The sequence below is a fragment of the Diorhabda carinulata genome, chromosome 5, assembly GCF_026250575.1.
Source record: "Diorhabda carinulata isolate Delta chromosome 5, icDioCari1.1, whole genome shotgun sequence".
In the NCBI taxonomy this organism is placed as follows: domain Eukaryota; kingdom Metazoa; phylum Arthropoda; class Insecta; order Coleoptera; family Chrysomelidae; genus Diorhabda; species Diorhabda carinulata.
Genome location: NC_079464.1, coordinates 28803990 through 28821855, shown reverse-complemented (window position 1 = coordinate 28821855; position 17866 = coordinate 28803990). Strand labels below are relative to the sequence as shown.

The 17866-nt window shown below is 31.1% G+C and overlaps 2 protein-coding genes across 4 annotated transcripts; one reads left to right on the top strand and one right to left on the bottom strand.

Annotated features, from left to right (window-relative positions):
* Positions 1 to 1269: 1269 nt before the first annotated feature.
* LOC130894247 (bromodomain-containing protein 8) lies at positions 1270 to 7230 on the bottom strand. 3 transcript variants are annotated; one of them, XM_057800917.1, is made up of 7 exons: positions 6698 to 7230; positions 6202 to 6644; positions 4003 to 4386; positions 3486 to 3776; positions 2815 to 3277; positions 2385 to 2762; positions 1270 to 1763 (listed from the first exon to the last, which is right to left on the bottom strand). In XM_057800917.1, the coding sequence occupies exons 1-7, from the start codon at positions 7092 to 7094 to the stop codon at positions 1423 to 1425; spliced, it is 2697 nt and encodes an 898-aa protein (XP_057656900.1). In that variant the 5' UTR covers positions 7095 to 7230; the 3' UTR covers positions 1270 to 1422. The 3 variants fall into 3 exon arrangements, with proteins under 3 accessions (XP_057656900.1, XP_057656901.1, XP_057656902.1); XM_057800918.1 differs by having other exon boundaries at positions 2385 to 2744; positions 6698 to 7203; XM_057800919.1 differs by having other exon boundaries at positions 3486 to 3668; positions 6698 to 7203.
* Positions 7231 to 7667: 437 nt separating this feature from the next.
* LOC130894249 (serine/threonine-protein phosphatase 4 regulatory subunit 3) lies at positions 7668 to 17822 on the top strand. The gene is made up of 6 exons (XM_057800921.1): positions 7668 to 7950; positions 8088 to 9373; positions 11011 to 11203; positions 11943 to 12465; positions 12548 to 12878; positions 14346 to 17822. Exons 2-6 carry the CDS (start codon positions 8141 to 8143, stop codon positions 14424 to 14426), a joined length of 2361 nt encoding a protein of 786 aa, XP_057656904.1. The 5' UTR covers positions 7668 to 7950; positions 8088 to 8140; the 3' UTR covers positions 14427 to 17822.
* The last annotated feature ends 44 nt before the right edge of the window (positions 17823 to 17866 follow it).

Genomic DNA, 17866 nt, shown 5'->3' with positions numbered 1-17866 from the left:
ACCTATGTTGTGCTTTCCATAGACAGTAAATACAGTTTAACAACAGATGTAAGAATCTATTTTAAGAAGCTATCTAAGCATTATACTGTGGTCTGCTATTGCCTCCTGACAGGTTTCCGTCGAATTTCCAATTTTAGATATAGCCTCAACCCGGGTTTGAACCTGAACTGCTTTCACTAGCAAACAGAGCACCATCTCGCTGCATTATGGTGACCACTTACAGATACCTCCAGAAAAACCTTTATGAAAATAATCTGCAGATTTCTATACAAGAGGTATGAATACAAAAAATAATGGCTTTAAAATTGTATCTACCCAAATCTGAGTATTACAAACAAAGAATTGGGAGAATGGGAACATTGTAATTGGTGACCAGGTAACCAGGTGAAATTTTTACGGCACTGCAAGAGCAGCAAATCCTCTTCTCCCGAGGGTTCTGAGCAAACAGGTACCTAGGAACCCACTATCCATAAAGCATCGGTTTCTACCGATGTCGAAGATCTACCCGGTGCTTTTTACAAGGCCCGGCTTAAACGTCGCAACATGAATGGTGCGTAGAAAAAAAAGGAGATGCAAGGCCAAGGCTGTAGCACTAAATCTTAAGGTTGCCTCGACCTAAACCCTCTTTCACCCAAGGCTTCCAACCCGGAGGTCCAGGTAAAGCAAACCCCTAGTTCTGTCTATCGATCGAGGTGGCTCCAAAAGCACCCGCACTATGAATTTGCAGCTGCCGTGAGTTGAGGGGAACAACCCGATACCGGCTTCACGGAAGAACAGCTGATGGGTTTCATTAACGAGGTGACTAGGACCATCCGGCTGCGAAACCAAGCCAGAGCAGTTTCTAACTTCTCGGCTGATTAGGAATCAAATCGTAGTTTTTCTAATGGTTCAAGTAAAAGAGCCTGATCGGCTTTTGTCTTTTCAAGGGACATCGGACTTGAGTAATTATTATTAGATTTGAAGTTTTTTCTGAATGAACTTTCCTTGATCTATCTATTTAATTTATATTAACTAAATTGAAATTTCCGGAACCGTTGTTGTTGTTCATATTGATCACATTGTTTCTCGTCACTCTCTGAAGATGATAACTTAGTTATCGAAACTTTTCGATAACCAATATCGTCTACAAAGACCTTCGCATGAGACAATGTAATGTTGAGTGTTGGTGTAGTGGTAGTAAACAGTATTTATCATTTATCTTATAACCGATGTCACTACTTACAATTTGTGGTTGTTAAAGAGTTTTCTGTCCTGTGAAAATTGAAAAGGTTTTCAAAATTAACCTCTTTATTCATCTATTTAAATAAATCTTCTTTACAACTGAATATTACATTTCTAAAACATCAATTCAAACCATTCAATTTCATTCTAATTGAACAAAATTTCTTCTCCCTTTGGCTCTGCTCTATCATAATTCCAGGTTTAATCTTCCTTCCTCTTTTTTGCAGTGGATTTTAATAAAATTTCATCAGTGAATGTTCTCTTCCGTTTTGTTCCTATGTCACTGGTTCTGGTTTCTCTTCTTAAAGAAAAATCGTTATTGCTTCCAGCCATCATCAATATTTCTATGGGTTCTATGCATTCTTGTTGCATTTTTAACGCCATGTTGTACACTAAACTATTTGTTCTGTTATACATGATGGCGTTGGTAAACATCAACATAGTGTCCCGTTTAAATTCGAGTGTTGATCTGATTGTACCGTTTTCAATATTTTTCTTGATAGTCAGTAGATCCATTGGTCGATATATTGTAGCGCTGTAACCTAAAAATTACATATAAATAACTGTTCATTTTGACTTTCAAGATTTTGCTTGTTACTTAATTATAATACTTAGGTGGCATATTTTAATGCTTTTTTTCACTGTTTTGACCCTGCATTCATTTAAAAGGGCGCTACAATCGAAAGTACACCACGTGACCTCATTTGACCCTCTAAGCCAACATGAACATACACCTTAAGTTGGATTTTTTATACCATCTTGTTTTTAAGTTACTGTTGATTTTATATGGACTAATATTAAGAAGATTAAATTATATCGTTCTATCTCAATTGTGACTTGAATTTTCGTATAATCTGGCATATATTTTCAATTTCATTTATTGGTACAGCATTTAAGCAATCACATTTATGTCAAGTTTGCTTATGACAGTTTCTTCAAGATCTAGTACTGATAACACTTGACAAGGATCTTTCCATAGCACTACCATCGATTTGTGAAAATATATATTGCATCCCCACTCCATTCTTTAGCTATTTTAGACTTGATAAACGAATTGACACTTTCATAAAGGGTCTTCCAAAACGTTGCAAAGCTTGAAGTTTATCATTAGAAAAATTCAGTGATACTTGAATTGAAAATATATATATATAAAAAATACAAACCTGGTGCTTGATCATCATTGATTGGTTTCAAAAACAACGAAGCGTATTTATTAGTAGCTAACCTATTATAAACCAACATGACGGATTTTTTCCAGTTTTTATATTCGCGATCATCGTCACAAATAGCCGAACTTGATGCCGGAGAATTTGGAATGGAATCAGTAGGTGTGACCGGAGTCGAATATCTCCTTTTGCTACCCTTAGCAGCACCTTCTTCTTCTTCCGTCCATGGACTATTGGATCTATCGTTTTCAATTTTTATTTTCTGTTTTAAATCTTTCTTGTCTTGGTCAGGTGGATTATCTGATAGATTATCTTCCATTGTTGAATCTGGATCTTCAAGTTGAGCCTTTTCTATTGCTAGTAATATATTAAAAGCTAAAATAAAACATATCTAACAACCCTACCATTGGTTGTTATGATTACATACCTTTCTCGTCTTTTTTCTTTGTTCTTGAATAATCCCTCTTTGCCTTTACGGTTTTATCAAACTTGACTTCTATATTTGCTTCATCGTATATCTCATCTGTAATTTCAGTCTTTGGAACAGTGTCTTGTTCAACTTCTTTTTTCACTTCAGCAGTTGTATCAGATGTTTCAGAAGATTCTTCAATAGTAGCTGTCGACTCTATTTCTTTGCTATCAGTAACAATGTTCGCTTCGATTTCAATTTTCACTTTTTCTTCTATTTCTTCTTTTGGAATTTTTATTTCTTCTATGTTATCAACTTTTGAAGTATCCACTTCACATTTATTTTCAACTTTTTCAATTTCTTCATCATCATCTGTGACAACTACTTCTACTATTTCAACTGATCCAGGTACAGGAGCCGGTTCTTCTTTAACTACAATCTCTTCGGGAAGATCTGGTTTTGTATCCTCTGTTGAATGAGTCTAAAAACATATTTTATGATCTTATAGGCTCTAAACTAACAAGTCATCACCAATAACAAATAATCACCAATAAATCATAATAAAACAAAGTACCCCAAATGGTTGGTTAACCAATAGAACTGCAAAATAATAATACAAGTTAATATCAAAAATTTTGTCATGCAAACAATTTCCTTCCATAAATAATTATAAATAAATTAGAAAATACCTGATTAGTAGTATCTGAGCTCGAATTTTTTTCATCTACTTCAACATTTTGTGTATCTTCGACTTTGTTATCAGTTTCCATGTTATCAATTTCTTTACTTTCACTGATATCAGATTCCGTGTACGTTTGCTGTTGGTATTGTGGAACATACTGCTTCTGGTCTTGTTTGTTTATATTGGAAACCTTAACAGAATGAGTTAAAGGAATTACAGGATCCTCTCGAAATTCGAAAGGATCTACAATAGGTGGTGGAGAAACAATCTTCTCTTCGTTCTTCTCATCATCTTTTGTCTATAAAAATATAGTTTGGAATTTTTTTATTACGTTTTCAAATCAAATTAGAACAATAGATAGTAGCTAGCAGAAAGTTCACAGCATAATAAAATGGTTTAGAAGATTATTTGGAAGCATACTACAAAAAGTTGTAGAATAAATGATAAATAATTAAAATAAATATAAAGAAAAGAAATGGGAGGTAACGTTATTTCATTTCATTAATAATAAAAGTAATATTTACCTCTGTCTTGGGTTGTCCAATATCCTGTAAATCAGCTTCATCATCATCATCAAAATCATCCAATCCCAGATTAATGTCTCCATTCCCATCTAGTTCCAAATGCTGTTCAGGATCAGTGACGATATCATGGGCATTTTCTATTATTTCTGAAATAATATCATCAACTTCTTCTTTTTTGATTTCTGGTAGGGGACCATCCTGAACCAAAATACTGTTTGCTAAATCATCTATTTTTATATTAGGTAAATTTTCATCATCTAATATACCATTTGGAATTATAGGTTGTTGTTGTTGTTGTTGTTGAGAAGGCTGCATTTGTCCAATAATTTCTTGTGTTTCTTGGCCTATTGCTGAACTTACTAATTGTTGTAAACTAGGTGATACCTTAATAAATAAAATAAATTATTACAGCATATTCCTTTGTGAATAAAATATTGTATAGTAGATGATACTAGCTACCCTCCTTGAGAATTTAATGTGGAACTATAAAAAATTGCTCTGTACTTAGGTTTAAATGAATTTATACCACACAATTTAAGGTCTTTGCGAAGAGCAACATAACCATTAACAGCTAAATACGTAAAACAAGTTTTCCCTCAAATAAACAGTTGACGAATGCTTTAGCATTTTCTTAAGAAGACACATAAAATGAAAGTTCGCAACACTCGACATTTTTAACCAATTTAATTAATTAATTTTAAAAACATGGTCATACTTTGTTCGTTCAAAAATAAATATGTAACACACATTTTGTGCATATTGCACAAGATTTTTTGATGCCATGTCAAGACAAGTATATTAAATAACATCACAGTAGGTAAAAATTGACAATACCAGATATTTTTCTCTCATTTTCCTCATCTTAAAATTAAGAATAGATCTGTTTGTATGACAGAGATTCATCATACTATAGCTTTTCTACAAAAGTATCTTTAAATTTTCTTTTAAATTCAAGTCCACATCTAGAATTAATCCTAAATTCTTAGAAAATTGTTTGAATACCAAGTCTTACTGCTCAACTTCGATTTTAAATTTTATTGCAAATTTTCTGTACATCTCTCTGAGAACAAAGCAGCAAAACTTCAGACTTAGAGCATTCAAATTTAGATTATGATCCATGGAATATTCAAGGAAACTTAACAGATCTTTATTCAGCTGTGTAGCTGCTGCTTCTGGATCTACTGAATCAAAGTAGTGCAGAACCTAAGTGTAATCAGCATATGATTGAATGTGAGAATGAGAGACATTGTCACACACATAAAAAACATATTCGAAGAAGAAAAGTGGACCAATTATTGAACCATGTGGCGCACCAGATACTATTTTGCCAGCATCAGATAATCTCTGATCCCTGCAAACTCTCTGCCTTCTTCCTTTCAAGTAAGACCCCAAAAAATTACAAGATATTTGGTCTAATCCCAAATATTTCAGCTTTGCACAAAGAAGATCATGATCCAACTCATCAAATGACTTAATAGTAATGCAAGGAGACAGATATGACAGCCTTCTCCTTATCCAGTGCAGGTCACATGTCTCCGTGATATTTAAGACTGCAGTTGCTGTGCTATGCCCCCTATAGAATCCTGAATGATGCAAAGGAAGATTATTTTCATGTAAAAAAGAATTCATCTGGGTATGTACTGCTCATTGGAGAACTTTTGAAACCACCGGCAACAACTTTAGAGACTTAAATCTTTTAACTTTAGGTACTGGGAGAGAACGCCTCCTACCAGTCATTAGGAAAGTGCGAGTCTCTGAACAAGAATTTATAATAGGTGTCAAGTGATTTAGTACTGTTGGCAAATAAACAGAGTTTAAGCATTCATAATATAAGACTATCACTTGCAGCTGCAGTGATTTAATTATACATACATAGTTACAGATTGATTCAGGATTCTCCATTCAAAATGTAAAATTTTTATAAGGGTCTATTTTATGGCAATTGTAGAAAGCATTCTTTTCCTAACATACAATTTCGTTTCTACCTCTTACTGAGACATCTGTAGTATTTAATCTCTGCTATGCGTAGTTTTGTTATATTTCACCTAGATTATGAAGGATTTTCAATGAAACCTTCCAGATGGTTTGATATTTACCAACCCTTTCAAAAATTTATATCATTTTTTTTTCAATTAGATAAACACAGAAGAGGACTATGTTTTCTCATATGTAGGGATGTTTGAATAAATAGTTACTTACAGTTACAGTTGGTGATGAATTTAATAAGCTGGCTATCATAGGATTGGTACTAGTATTGGGTAAAGGTCTATTTGTTATGGCTGTATGTAAAATAGGAGTGTTTGGTACTTGAGAAGGAGACTTTAATAAGCTAGTAAGTAAAGGAGATAGAGCTTGTTTCATAGGTTCAGGAGTTTGTGGATATATCTGATGATGAGGTTGCTGCTGCTGTAGTGCAATTTCATCCATTTGTTCTTGTTCTATCAAATTGTCTAGAGGATCAGAACTTTTACGTTTATGGCCAACTATAGGCTTTGTGGGTCTCCAAACTTTTTCTATTTCTTGTTTTCTTAACTCTCTTTCTTTGAGCCATTGAGAATGTAGGATAGATTCTTGTTCTTTTTGAGTTTCTTCTTGTTCTATTTCCTGACACCATTTGTCCAACTGTTCTTCAGATACTTTACCTTCAAATGAAACATTTAGTATTGTAACTTTCAACAGCCCTGCAATAATTTACCTGATTGAAGAAGTACCATATCAGCTTGAAGTTTTTGATATTCTGTTTTTTCTTCAGTTAAGAGCTTTTTCAATTCTGCTTGTCTTTCAGCCACCAACCTTTTTAATATACTTTCTGCAGGAGTTTCTCCTCCCGAATCAACATTACTCTTCTTATTTTTTCTTTTAGGGGTTTCTACGTTTCCTAACAACATACCATATTGGGCAGCACAATTTTTTTGATGAAACCAATCCGATGGTCGATTAGGTTCACCAAAAGGTTTTAGTGCTCTAGATACCGACATCCAATTTTGATCACCACTTCGACAAACAGCAGAAGCTAGGCATAATTGTTCTCTAACAGACCACTTATCAAGTGGTTCTCTTTTTAGCTGAAGACGTTCTTGAATTGAAGTCATTTTGTCAAACAATTAATACAATCGAAACTGATATTAAAATTTGAAAATAAAACTTTTGTTTATTATTTGGTTTATGTAAAACTGTCAAACGTGCTATTCGAAAAATTCACCAGATGAATAGAAATGACAGATAAACACGACATTGACAATGAAAGAGGGTATGTTCCAATAAATATAAACATATATACTTTATTTTTATTTATTATACTTTAAATCATATGAGAGCTATCCTCCAATAACAAACTTCAAATTTACATCTGACACTATATTTATAAATACTATTTATGAGTCAAGAGTTTCATTGAAACAAATAGTAAAATATTTTAGCTCCAACAAATGAGCTACTTTATATAAAGATTTGTCAATATTACGATATTAAAATTTCATTTGATTGAGAATTCCTGTGAATGGTTTCCAATAAAATTCTCAGCATTAGTAAGTAAATAGATTTCTGACGACATAATTTACAAAGTAAGATCTTTTTACGATGTGATATTTTATCCTAATTAAATTTCGCGCCTCGGCATGCGCAGATCTGTTTGAATTTGCCCTTGTGATCCCGTCCGTCCCCCTGTGTTCTTTGAGCGTTGTTGTGAATTCAATATGGCGAAAGTTAGTGTTGTGTCCGTTTACAAAAAGAAGTCGGTATGACGTGCTAATACGAAAATAATTAAAATAGATAAAGTGCATTTGAAAAATATCATCGCATTTACTTGTTTTGAGATAAGATAAATTCAATTAAATTACATTTCATTGTTTGCCGAAGATCCGTGTGTTTGCATTTAAAGAAAATTAGTCAAATCTGCATCCTTAAATTTCATTTTGCAAAATTGAATAGCAAAATATTGATATTCAGGTTGGTAGAACGTTAATTTGATGTGTTTATTATTTACGAATTGATATGTTTGTTGACTTAATCATCTGACATAAATGTTATGTTTTTGCTTTACTTTATTATGAATATTATGTCAATTTTTGAATTTTTGATTACAGACGGAATGTGGGAAATTTGCCAGTATATAGAAAAGTAGTAGAAAATTCCAATCATGACTGATACAAGGAGAAGAGTGAAGCTATATGCATTAAATGCTGATAGACAGTGGGATGATAGAGGAACAGGACATGTTTCTTCATCTTATGTTGATCGTTTAAAAGGAATTTCTTTATTAGTGCGTGCCGAAAGTGACAATTCCTTATTGCTAGAATCCAAGATTCAGCCTGATACGGCTTATCAAAAACAACAAGACACTTTAATTGTGTGGTCTGAGGGTGATAATTTTGATTTAGCTTTGAGTTTTCAAGAAAAAGTGGGTTGTGATGAAATTTGGGAAAAAATTTGTCAAGTACAGGGTAAGGATCCTTCAGTGGAAATTACACAGGATATTGTCGAGGAGTCTGAAGATGAAAGATTTGATGATATGTCTGATTCCGCGCCACCTATTGAGTTACCCAATTGTGAACTCAGTCGTCTTGAAGATATCAGTGAGTTAATAAGCAACTGTTTGAGTTCCCAAATGAAAAAAGAAAAATTAGCTACAGCAATAGAAGGTGAAGGATATATAAGAAAACTTATTAATTTATTTCATATGTGTGAGGACCTGGAAAGTATGGAAGGATTACATCATTTATATGATATATTCAAAAATATATTTTTGTTGAATAAAAATGCTCTGTTTGATGTTATGTTTAGTGATGAATTGATATTTGATGTAGTAGGCTGTTTAGAGTATGATCCTTCATTACCAACTCCAAAGAGACATAGAGAATATCTAAGGCAGCAAGCAAAATTCAAAGAGGCAATTCCAATAAAAAATGCAGAACTACTTTCAAAAATTCATCAAACATTCAGAGTTCAGTATATTCAAGATGTTGTGCTGCCAACTCCTTCAGTCTTTGAAGAAAATATGCTTTCAACATTAAGCAGTTTTATATTTTTCAACAAAGTAGAAATAGTGTCTCTAGTACAAGAAGATGAAAAGTTTTTGACAGAACTTTTCTCAATGTTAACAGATCTAAGTACGCCTGATACCAAAAGAAGGGACTTGGTGTTATTTTTAAAAGAATTCTGCAATTATTCTCAAAATTTACAGCCGCAGGCTAAAGAATCTTTTTACAAAACGTTAACATCACTTGGAATATTACCAGCTCTCGAAATAACTCTTGCTGTGGATGACCTTAAGACAAAGACTGCTTCCATTGATATACTTACTTATATTGTAGAATTTTCACCATCTGTAGTGAGAGAGTATACCTTACAACAAGCCAGCAATACAGATGAGGTACGAATAATACTAAACATTTATTAATACAGTATAAACTTAATTATCTTGACTAGTAGAGACAGAGCTTTTTCTAGCTAATTAAAAGTACCAATAATAAAAGTTTACTCCTTTCGATCTATTGTGATTTTAAACATTGTACTGAGCTGTTCTGAATTGTTCCAAAGAATTACGTTTGATAAAAATGTTCTTTTGAAAAAATTTATTATTTAACCTGTCCCACTTGTATGATTATTGCTATTTATAAAAATAATTTTTTATTAGTAAGTAGTATTTTTATAAATTTGAGTTAGATCATCAAATAATCATACAACTAGAATATCAGTTGAATAATTTATTTTCTCAGAATTTTCAAAAAAATAACTTTACTAGAACGCAATTCTTTGGTGGAACAACTTAAAACAAATCAAAACAATCATTAAAATCACAATAGCTTGAAAATTCAGCGCCTGCAAAAAAAATTTCCTCAAATCTTGTGAAGAATAATTTTTTCAAAGTTTGTATTTTGGAACAACATAGAATGAACCTACTAACCTAGCACAATCCAGAATAACTGTCAAAATCGCGATACCCCTTTTTGGATTTTCACTGAAAGTTTCAATCTCAGCCCTATGCGGTTTTAGAATGATATGGAACATAACCTATAACAACAATCAAAATATTTCTAACTTGAAAGTGCAGGGCCAACTTGTGGGTATCACATGCTCTTACTTAATTTTTTCGCTACATATAGATTTTTAAACCAGAAAATGTTAAAAATGTAAATTCTTACTTTTCAAGTTTTTACTTCATTTGTATTTATCTAATACTGTCGTTCAAAATTTCAACTTAATTTTTTGCAAAATGGACAAAGACAAATTTCTAATAAAAGAGTCGTTGTGTTGGACAATAACACTATTTTCCTATGTGTGTTATTACAAAATTTGTTTTTCAAATTTTTGATATATTCTCTAAACCCTCCAATTTACGTCTCATATATTTGACATAAACATGGTATGAGTTTTTTAAGATAAGATATTGAATCATGCTTGAACTTTCCCTTTGTAACTTCTGTTTATTTAGCACATAACCCTCCACCAATTTCACCCATCGTTAGAAAACTGAACGTCTTCTAAATTTTATGCCATTACAATCACATCAACTGAAACTGTATTCTTACTGATCATACCAAGTTATTGAAAAGGTAAATAGTCCACCTTCAGTCTTTGAAGATGATAACTTGGTTATCGAAACTCGCGTCAGACAGTGTAATTGTGAGTGTTGGTGTAGTGGTAATTTAAACAGTGTGCTTAGTATGAATACCACCAATGGTTCCATAAATTCCAACATAGTTAAAACTGTATTACTATAATTAGTGCAAATTTTATAATTTATACTAAAATTAATGTGTAGAAAAAGTCCCATTTTCAAGTCTGTTCCCTGCTAAATTATTTAAAATTCATTAGTTTTAAGAAAAGTCATTCTTAATTTTGCAATAACTTTATTATAATTTTTATTCATTTTTCCATAAACAAAAATTGTAAATTTGTTTTTTACCTAAAAAAATCATGAAATGAAATTATTAATGGGGTAAAATTATGTTGTATATTTAAGTATGCTAAAAATGAATATGTATAAGACTTTGTTTTTTTTTTCAGGATCAAATGCTTCTTAATGTCATTATTGAGCAAATGATTTGTGATAATGATCCAGAATTAGGTGGTGCAGTTCAGTTAATGGGCGTTCTTAGATTACTTTTGGATCCAGAAAATATGTTAGCTTCTGTTAATAAATCAGAAAAAACGGATTTCCTCAATTTTTTTTATAAGCACAGCGTACACATCTTGATAGGTTAGTATTCAGTTGAATTATATTTCGTTCTACCAATGAATCAGTTAATCTTGTGTAAATTTCTAGATTCAATGGTTAATGTATTGTTAAAGCTATTGGTTTCCTATCAAATTTTTTTCCTGCTTTAAACTTGTTTAAAATATACCCAAATATTAAAGCAATTCCTCATGTTAGTTGTGAAACTTGATATCAAATTTCTTCATAATACATATTAGTGATAATTACCTTTTAAGTGATCAACATACATGAAGAATTACTAATATAATGATATTCTTCAAATTATAGATATATTATATTTTTTTCATTCAGTACATATTTGTAGGTCTTTTGAATGACTGGCAGATGACTGAATGATAGTGATAATTATAACTTGCCATTAACAACTGTTTGGGTATACATTTTAAACAGGTTTTCCCCCGAACCTAAAACTGTAATACTCTAATGATTTGGTTCAAAAGTTTTTTTAAGTATACAGAAATAAACAGTTGTGGATAAAAATGATTATATATTGATTTAATACATCAAATATATTCTGCTATAACCATGTAAGATTTTGTTAAAATAAATTTTTCAAAAAATCAAGAAAAAGGTCTAAGATGTGTAAAATTGAAATATTATATATTATTTTTATTTATACCTAGTAAAATAAATAAACTGAATTCTTTGTTTCAAATTCTAGTATTGTGGATGAAATCTTGTACCGTACTGTCGATTAATTGATTAACAATATCTTTTTCAGCTCCTTTATTGGAAAATACTGTTCATGACAAACCCCAAAAAGAGGATTACAGAAGTGTTCAGCTCTTGGGTCTAATTCTTGAACTTCTATCCTTCTGTGTAGAACATCATACGTACCATATAAAGAATTGTATTTTGAACAAAGATTTACTACGTCGTATACTCGTTCTCATGAAATCTAGACACAAATTTCTTGTACTTTGTGCATTAAGATTTATGCGGAAACTAATAGCATTAAAAGACGAATTTTACAATCGGTATATAATTAAAGGAAATCTGTTTGCACCTGTGGTAGATGCATTCGTTAGGAACAATGGTCGGTATAATCTATTAGACTCTGCTATTATTGAAATGTTCGAATTCATCAAAGTGGAAGACATCAAGACCTTATGTTCTCACGTTGTAGAAAATTATGCTAAATGCTTAGATGAGATTTGTTATGTACAAACATTTAAATCACTCAAATTGAGATACGATCAACACCAGGACAAGTTGAAGGACAGAGAAAGAAACAGTTTAGATGGGTGAGAATTTAACTTGATAATATAATTTATACATTTGCTTTCTGTGTAATTCAATTTTGTATTTATGATTTAATTTTTTTAGGGTACCATCGATATTACGAAGTAGTCGTTACCGTAGGGACCAAAGACAAATGGACGAAGAAGAAGAGATGTGGTTTAACGATGACGACGATTTCGAAGATAATGAAACCGTTCTTACCGCTCCTACCGATATGCTGAGTAAGAAACTCGATACTGATTTGGATAGTATTGGTAAAATAATGGAGAAGAAACAACCGGAAGTAAATGGTCCGAAAATGAATAATAATTCGTCGACGAAAAGTGCCGTTCATAATAATAATACAAGTACGGCGGGACAAACGGCGACGAGTCCTGTAGCTTCGAATGAAACTAAAACACAACTTATTAAAAGGGTAAATCAATTTTAATACATATTTTATTGGGAAAAATATTTTTTCTTTCTATATCTATGTATAATCATCAATAGACATTTGGTAGAATATATTTACAGTTCTACAGGCATTTAAGGCCCATGGATTATCTTTCTTTTCTTATTGGTCCTCAACTGATTTCACAATTCCTCTCCACAGGTCGTGATTCTGTACTTTTGCACTCCAATTCGGTTACCTCTCTAATATCCTTCAAAACAGCATCCAACCATTTTTTCTTTCCCAATATCCTTTTAGTATGCTCCAACCTTTTTACTCTTTGGGCTTTTATGTATCTTCTTATACAAATCTTTCAGTTTTTTTTTAGTTCTATTTCACTTGTTTTTGTTTCCCCAAAAAGTTTCCTCAATACCTTCTTTACCCATATAACTAGTTTTGTTCCTTCATCCTTTGTTAAAATCCATGTTTCACTTTTTTATGTAACTATTGGTGATATTCTAAGGGTTCTATCTGGTCTTTATAATTTTTCCTAATTTTCTATACTTTCTTATTGTTCCGGTTCTTTTTATCCATTTGATATTCTTTCAAAGTATTTAGTTCATCTTTTAACCTTTTCAAGTGGATCTATTAAAAGCCTTCTCTCTTTATCCCTGATATAGGGTACTTTGTAATTAACCTTGTTCTTGATTTTTTAGTAAAAATTTCACAATTATTTGCTTCTAAAATGTTCTTCAATAAACTTTAGTTTTTTGTATTTTCTCTTTTTCTGTCTGAATATCTTTCAGATTTCTGAATATTTTCTCTTGGCTTTGGTCAAGTTAGTTTTTAGTGTACTTACTTGTAGATCCTTATGTAATTGTTGGTTGTATTATAGACATTAGGCTGACTAATAAAATATCAGATGTGGTACTTAAACAGTTTAGTTGATCTGCCGAAATATTTTAATACCACATAAATAAAAAAAGATGTCTGCTTGACACCTTCCAAGAAATTGTGAAAGTAAACAAAAATTCATTTATATGAAATTTTCTTGCAAAACCATTCTGGAGCTGTAGATTTAGCCTAACACAAATCTAGATTTAAATAATTTGTTGTGTGCACTGGAAATAGCTAACACTAGTTTCTGGCAGATGATTATCAATCAGAGTCAACCGTGGTAGTAGGCTTTTCATCATCATCACTAGTGCTACAGCCTCATAAGGGTGCCTCAACTTTCTAATTTCTATTGCAAGGATCATCCAGTCTGCTGCACCAATTTTTGTAGCATCTTCAGAGACTTCATTTGTCCATCTTAGCCTTGGTCTCCCTCTGCCTCTACTGTCCATTTAAGCCTGCCGATCTTGATTGTTGTTATCATGATTCTTGATTCTCTGTATAAGTGGTAGAGCTCAAAGTTATACTTACGTCTATAGACGTTATTTTCTTGGATAGCTTCGTAAATTTTTCTCAGAATTTCTCATAATTTTCATTAATATTTTTTGTCAATTTCAGGGTTTGGTAGATTACGAAGGAGGTGACTCAGATGAAGAAGACGACGACGGTGAAGTATCCAAAAGGCCGAGACTCTCATAGTCGAGTACACAATCTGCAGGTAAGTGCGTTACAGACTATGGTAACGTACCGCAAAGTGTGATCTCATAGTGAATTGTGTGTAAAACACGAACGGTCAATTATTATTAAAACAAAAAAAGAAAAAAAGAAAAAACGCAACTCGCAATCGGTCAGTGGCAAAATTGCAGCCGTAAAAATGGCGACTTTTGTTGTGTTATTCATATCCTTCAAGTTGTTCTTTTTCTATTGTAGAAAATACAATTTTTTAAGGAGACTTAACTTATATACCAAGTGATGACACAAAAGATCTATTTATATATACATACGTTGTCTTTTGTTTTTGAGAAGACTAAATTTATGAAAAAGCACAACTTTTTTAACTTGTAGGTCTATTGTATTACCGCAATACACAGCGTGTATCTGTAATTTATTAATGACATAATAAAACTGATAAAAAAATACAAAACAAGAGGTTTAATTCCATGTATATGAATTTTTAGAGTTTTTTAAACAGAAATCAGTCTATTTATATATGAGAATATATTTAAAAGGAATATTATTCTTTCTCAGAACTCAAAACTAAATAGAAAAGATCGTATTCAAAGCAGTTGTAAATAATTTTATGGTGTATGCTTAGAAAATTGAAGATCTCTTTTTCAAGAGGCTGAATGATTGCTGTGTTTTTTACAAGTACTTACCTTTTTTTATTTCAATTACAAACGTGTAAATGTATAATTAATTTTTTTATTCGATGATATCAAACCACAATGGATTTTACTATAATGAACAAAATACATTTTTCACTTCTTAAGTCTATTGCCTCCTGAATATAAAATGAGTACCAAAATACATACAGTTTTCTACTGTACAAAGATTTTTTGTTATTAATTATCAAATTGTAATTTATAAAGTGGAAACAATAAATTATGAGCTTAAGTTATTCACATTTTCAACAATTTCTTCAATTTTATGTTTATACTTGAATTTTTCTGCTATTTCCTTGGTCGTTAATGTAGTTTGATTTTTTATTATACTGATGATTTTAATCCTTTTTTTCAAATGCTATGTAATACCATCACAACTTCTTGATGCTTTAGATTAAAAACTACTGAAATTATTTGATAATATTCTTTATGTCTCATTCTAATTTCATATTTAGTAAAATAATTTGATAAATGTTGAAAACGTCCTTGTCAGTGTTGTAGTGATGAAATTTGCTGCTCCGGAACTGTAAGTAGTGGCAAAACAGCCAAAGATTATTTAGGTTGAGCCCCGTAAGAGAAATAAGACATGCCTTAACTATCAATGAATTTCTTGTTGGTGTAATTTTGCAGCTTCAATTATCGAGTTCTAACATTCCGGCCCCATTTCACCAGTTGTCATGGCAAGGATAGCTGTCAAGCAATTATTATAGTCATTATAAAATTAGAATAAGTCATAAAGGATATAATATATTGTCAAAATATTCAATTACTCTAAAATCTAAAGCATCAAAAACAATAAATCGTTTATATGAGATTCCTTCGAAATAATTTTGATACTGTTCACATAGGACAAACATCTTAATATTTATATAATAGATTGAGCAATCATAAATAAAACAGCATTAACACAACACGAAATAGAAGAAAACCAAAGATATCAGTTTATATTTTACTAAAGATTTAGTTTGAAACCTCGAGATTATATTTACTAAAATGGACTTAGAATCGATAACAAACATTCAAGAAATGAAGATTTAAGAATAATACCATTTTGTGAAGATCATTTTTTTACTAAATAAACTTGATCTTTTTAATAATCTCATTCTTTATTAAACTGAATTCCATAATATACTTTCAAATAGTCCATAAGAACAATAATTCAATGTCTGAGGCTTTTCTTTAGCTAAAAGTTTACGATTGAATAATTGATATGTTTAATAATTTGATTTGGTTCAACATCATCATTTTATTGTATTAAACACGCTGTATACTACCCCTATTCAACAATTACAATATTTGTACTGACTAATACATGTTATTGCCTTGATGTAAATCTTTGTTGTCTAGTGACCAAGTGCATGTTGAACAGTGTTTTTATATGTAGAGGTAGTAAAATTTATAAAATTTAAATATGAATTCGGTATTTGTTTCAAAAAGTCCTTACAAAAAAATTAGAAATGAAGTGAAATAAAATCATCGAAGTAACTATACATATTATACGAAGAAAAAATATCAGGTGAAAACAGGTAAAATTAAAATTCTCAGTCTTTTATTACTAACATTAGAAAATACATGTTTGTTTTTGATAAAAAAAAGGTAATGACAGGATGTCATATAAATTGTTCATAACTGTGAGGTTCTAAGCATTGTGAAATTAGCCTAAGTTATATCTAGCAGTAGATAGCATTTAGTATCGAATATATCCTCTAAAAAAATGTGTAGTGTCATTGGAGTGCTTAGAGTTCTTAATACTTTGTACCGTTTCTGTTCTTTATGATTTATGCGTAGAAAATCGTTTATTTAACGTAGTGTCGTCTGAAGATAATTAGTTATATTCTAATTTGGGAAAGTATTTGTTTAGTTTTGAATTAATTCCATTTAAGTATTGAGACAATTTATGTATATAACTATTTTCGCTTTCTCCCATTATTTTGTGTTCCTTTGGATCCATGGGGGATGTGTGTATGTATATATGTTTTCAAATTTATTTGATATAAAAATATAGTGTGAAAAATCAGTTAAAATAAATTATTTATACCTTAAATATGATAAAAATGCTCATGTCTTTTGTATCACAATCTTACTGTTTTTGTTGGTGCCTATTTTGATAATAAATGTTTAATATTGACTAGTTTTTAATCAAATATTCTGAATACACAAATTTCTACCTACAGTTGTTTGAGATTATTGCCATAGATTGACATTGACATCAAAAATCCGACCATTTTGAAATTTCCAATTGGCTGCTAGTTATACTCGTGATACTTTACTGATTTAAGCATATTGAATGAGCAATTGGAAGTGATGGGAATTTATTTCCTTTGGGTAATAAACAGCTTTGGAGTTTTTTGTAGAGCTAGGAATAAAAGGTATGCCAATTTCTTTTATGTCGTTGCAAAAACAAAGTCCATCTTCTTTTGTAAAAAACGTTGAGAACGTTTCATGCCTAATTCGCTGATCTTTGTGATATCAAGGACATTAGCAAGTAAGTTCCACTGTTTTAAACGAGAGCCTGAAAGTTCTGCTTTATTTTTCGGTAAATTGGTTCGCTTCGCAGAGAATGGTTCATATTTTATGTCTCGAACTTTAATAAATTGTTGTTTATCACTCGATTACCATCTGGAGGCACTGAATGTAAAAACCCTACTCTGATCTAGCAGTATTTTTAAATGTATTATAACTGATTGAAATTAATAAAAAAAATTGAAAATGAGTATTATTTATATAACTATCCCTAAGCAAAGTTAATGTCAAAAA

What these genes read in the sequence shown, in the direction of transcription:
- LOC130894247 (XM_057800917.1), bottom strand. Translation starts at nt 7,094, where the DNA reads ATGACTTCAATTCAAGAACGTCTTCAGCTAAAAAGAGAACCACTTGAT. An exon ending in AAAGAAAAAAGACGAGAAAG is followed by an intron (nt 2,763 to 2,814) that starts GTATGTAATCAT and finishes GTTTTATTTTAG; the next exon opens with CTTTTAATATATTACTAGCA. An exon ending in CAATGATGATCAAGCACCAG is followed by an intron (nt 1,764 to 2,384) that starts GTTTGTATTTTT and finishes TGTAATTTTTAG; the next exon opens with GTTACAGCGCTACAATATAT.
- LOC130894249 (XM_057800921.1), top strand. Translation starts at nt 8,141, where the DNA reads ATGACTGATACAAGGAGAAGAGTGAAGCTATATGCATTAAATGCTGAT. An exon ending in CAGCGTACACATCTTGATAG is followed by an intron (nt 11,204 to 11,942) that starts GTTAGTATTCAG and finishes TATCTTTTTCAG; the next exon opens with CTCCTTTATTGGAAAATACT. An exon ending in GAAAGAAACAGTTTAGATGG is followed by an intron (nt 12,466 to 12,547) that starts GTGAGAATTTAA and finishes TAATTTTTTTAG; the next exon opens with GGTACCATCGATATTACGAA.